Below are 3,576 nucleotides of genomic sequence, written 5' to 3' on the forward strand. Positions count from 1 at the left end.
GTTAAAATATCTACAACTAGTATTAAGAATGATCTAGTTTATTTTTTAAAAATCAGTAAAAACATTTCAAAAACAAGGTCTGGTCTGATCATCTTATGTGTTTTGAAAAAGAATCCTCTCTTTAAGTGGCTATACAAACTATCAGTGCAACATCAAAAATTACAAAATCCATTTTTCACTAAATTGCATCTGTTTGTCTATGGAAATCTCTCAGAGCGAGGCAACAGGTTTCCGAAAAAGGTTTATCATCAAGGCAATAATCTTGCCACGTTAGCTAGAGCAGGGCTAAGAAGAAACGGCCCAGAACGATATAAAAATCTACTTTTTTTTTCTTTTAAAGAAAAAGGTATGGAGCCCAACTTTCCCGAACACGTTTGTAAATACGAGTGATGCGATTTGTGAGGGAACATAAAAATGGGTTTACAGGCTAACCAGTGAACGTTGCGTTGTTTTCTAGACAAATGAACCTTAAGGTGGATTGGCTATAACAGTGACCAGTCCAGGTCTAAATAAAGCACCCTGGCTGGTGTGGCTCAGTGGATAGGGCGTCAGCCTGCAGACCGAAGGGACCCGGGATTGATTCTGGTCAAGGGCACAGGCCCGGGTTGCAGGCTCGATCCCCAGTGGGGGGCGTGCAGGAGGCAGCCGATCCATGATTCTCTCTCATCATGGATGTTTCTCCCTCCCTCCCTGAAATCAATAACAATACATTAAAAAAAAGAAAAAGTGGGTCTCTCCAGACAACACTGGGCGCTGAGCTATGGGACGTGTCTACGACGTGAGGGGAGTGTGAGGCGGTGACAGGCGGGGGCGCAGGTGGGAGTAAGTCCCCGGACACTGTGTCCCCGTCTGCCTTGCACCTGATCAATGAGAACCCGTAGGAAGTGAACTCTGACCCCCTCTCCCTGTGGCCTGGCTACGTGCCGGCAGCGAGCGCACACAGAGGACGCAGAGGAAGCGGTTTCCCGGGCAGCCCCGGCCCCCGTGCGTTTATTGGGGACAGGCCGCCCGGGGCTACTTGTTCTTGCTGAGGGTCCGCTGCTTCTCCGCGTGCTCCACGATCTTCTCCTCCACGGGGAGGCCCTTGCGCCTGCGCACCGCGTTCATGTACTTGCGGGCCTGGTTCTCTGAGTCGGCCTTCTCCCCGAAGTGCAGGTACTCCTCCTCCGTCGTCGGCACCCAGAAGGGGTCGCTGGGAATGACCTGGGGGGAGGAGGCCACGGCATGTGCTGGGTCAGGCAAGTCTGCTTTCCTCCCAGAGGCCCATCTATAATAATAGACGCGTAATATGCTAATTCGGCCAGATGGCCGGACAACCTTCCGGATGACCTTCCGGACAAAGCCAGGCTGCGAGGGCCGAGCCTCTCACGAATTTCGTGCATCGGGCCTCTAGTTCAAGAATAAGGTTTAAACACTGAGCAGTCAGGCCTGGAGGCATGGCCACAGACAGGAAGAGCTGGCCGGCCAGCTCAGTGGCCGACACCTTGAAGCGGAGTCACCACTGACCCCAACAGGCTCCTGGGAATTCCCTGAGCGAGTGACCCACCGACAAGGTGACCCCGAAGGCTGAGCCACAGACAGAGGGGCCCCTGGAGGCTGCAGGGCAGAGCCCGCTCAGAGCTGGGAGACCAAGGCCTTTCCTTCCTAATGGGCTCACCCAGAATGCACCTGGCTGCCGGGGGATCTGATGCCCCTTTCCAATGTTCAGGAAGGAAGGCACCCAAAGGCCAGCTGGCTGTTGGCTTGGATAAAAAAAGAATCCTACATAATAAAAGGGTAATATGCAAATAGACCGGACGGCAGAACTGAACAACCAATCAAAGCGTAATATGCTAATGATATGCTAAGGATACTCAACCGCTCGCTATGACATGCACTGACCACCAGGGGGCAGACGCTCTGACCGGTAGGTTAGCTTGCTGCTGGGGTCCAGCTGATCAGGACTGAGCGAGATGGGCCAGACACGCCCTGGAGCCCTCCCACGGCCCCTCCCAGGCCGGATCGTGCACCTGTGGGGTCCCTCGGCCTGGCCTGCGCCCTCTCGCAATCCGGGACCCCCGGGGATGTCGGAGAGCCAGATTCAGCTCGATCCCGCAGGCCACTCCCCTTGGGAGGGCGCCAGACTCAGGGGTCCAGGCTGGCGGGGGGCCTCTCCCTAAAGGGACTGATGGGTCGCGAGCCCGTGGCAGGCACAGTGGGGCCACAATGAACAGGAGTGCCAGGTAGGAACTGCAGGCAGTATTGGACTGCGGGTTTCGGCCCGATCCCTGCAGGCCACCCCGAGGGACCCCACCCGTGCACGAGTCCGTGCACCGGGCCTCACTAATAATAGTAAGGGCCCGGGAGGAGAGAGCTTTGGGAGCTCTAATTATTTTTTGGCCCAATTTTCACCATGATCACAGCCAGCAGGTGGGAAGCTGCACGTGGGAAATGGATCCTTCGCTGTTGTCACCACGTGCCCCTCGCCCTGCGTGACCTTCGGCCGCCCCTCGGCGGGATCTGGGTGTTGAGCAGCTCATCCTGAGGCAGGGCTGGCACACGCGGGGAACAGCCCGCTGGGAACACGTCTCTCTCTGTGCTGGTTATTAGCGCCTTTTCTCAGAAGGGAAGGTGCAGAGAGAGAAGTGATGCGATTGCTGACTGCAAAGGTTTCCTCCTGGGAAATGCCTGCCGCTTTATTTTCCCTGTATTTTGGAAGCACTTCCTCTGAAAAGCTCTTGATTGTAAATGACATGGTGTCGGATACCAGTGGGGAAAGTGCCGCGGAGGGAGAAGCCAGATCCCAACCACCGTGTTACTGCTGAGCCTAACGACAGGGGAACCAGAAACAGGCAGAAAATGCCAGATCAACGACGGGTAATTACAACGTCGCCTTCAGGGCTCCCCGAGAGGCTTTGGGAACGGGAGCGTGACAGGTGGCAGGGATGGCAAAGGACAGCGCGAACCTGGAGCAAACCCTTCCTCACTCTATTTTCCTCTAAAGTTAGTTATTAGCCAAAACCGGTGTTGCTCAGTGGATAGAGTGTCGGCCTGCGGACTGAAAGGTCCCAGGTTCGATTCCAGCCAAGGGCATGTACCTGGGTTGCGGGCACATCCCCAGTGGGAGATGTGCAGGAGGCAGCTGATCGATGTCTCTCTCTCATCGATGTTTCTAACTCTCTATCCCTCTCCCTTCTTCTCTGTAAAAAATCAATAAAATATATTTTAAAAAAATAATAAAATAAAAATATATTTTTTAAAAAAGAGGCCGGACTGCCTGCCCCTCCCCGTTATGATCCCCCCTAAGTTCAAAGCCACGTGCTCCCCACCCTTCTCCTCGCCCTGCGATGTGGATCTGTGACGTCTCCCTTTTTGATGACAGATCAGCTTCCCGGCTCCAGGCTAGAAAACACTCGTCCTCAGAAAGCTCCTGAAAGCTTTACTTTGGAAAAAGTCTGCCTTCCTTGTAAAATCTACACCGTACCGTGAGAGGGAGGGAAGGAGGGGGTATTCTGTTTTAATTCCACATCAGATGCGGAGGGCGGGGTGTGTGATAAGCACCTGTGACCGAGGCCCCTCAGTGTGGATGATGGACAG

The 3,576-nt window shown here is 54.2% G+C and overlaps 1 protein-coding gene across 1 annotated transcript in view; it reads right to left on the bottom strand.

The window, feature by feature from the left end:
• Positions 1-957: 957 nt before the first annotated feature.
• EFL1 (elongation factor like GTPase 1) overlaps positions 958-3,576 on the bottom strand; it is a 56,722-nt gene continuing 54,103 nt past the window's right edge. Inside the window, exon 19 of the mRNA XM_006773570.2 lies at positions 958-1,203. Within this exon, the coding sequence (XP_006773633.1) occupies positions 1,015-1,203 (189 nt within the window). The 3' untranslated portion in view covers positions 958-1,014. The remainder of the gene's footprint in view (positions 1,204-3,576) is intronic.

The sequence above is a fragment of the Myotis davidii genome, unplaced genomic scaffold, assembly GCF_000327345.1.
Source record: "Myotis davidii unplaced genomic scaffold, ASM32734v1 scaffold2707, whole genome shotgun sequence".
Classification (NCBI taxonomy): domain Eukaryota; kingdom Metazoa; phylum Chordata; class Mammalia; order Chiroptera; family Vespertilionidae; genus Myotis; species Myotis davidii.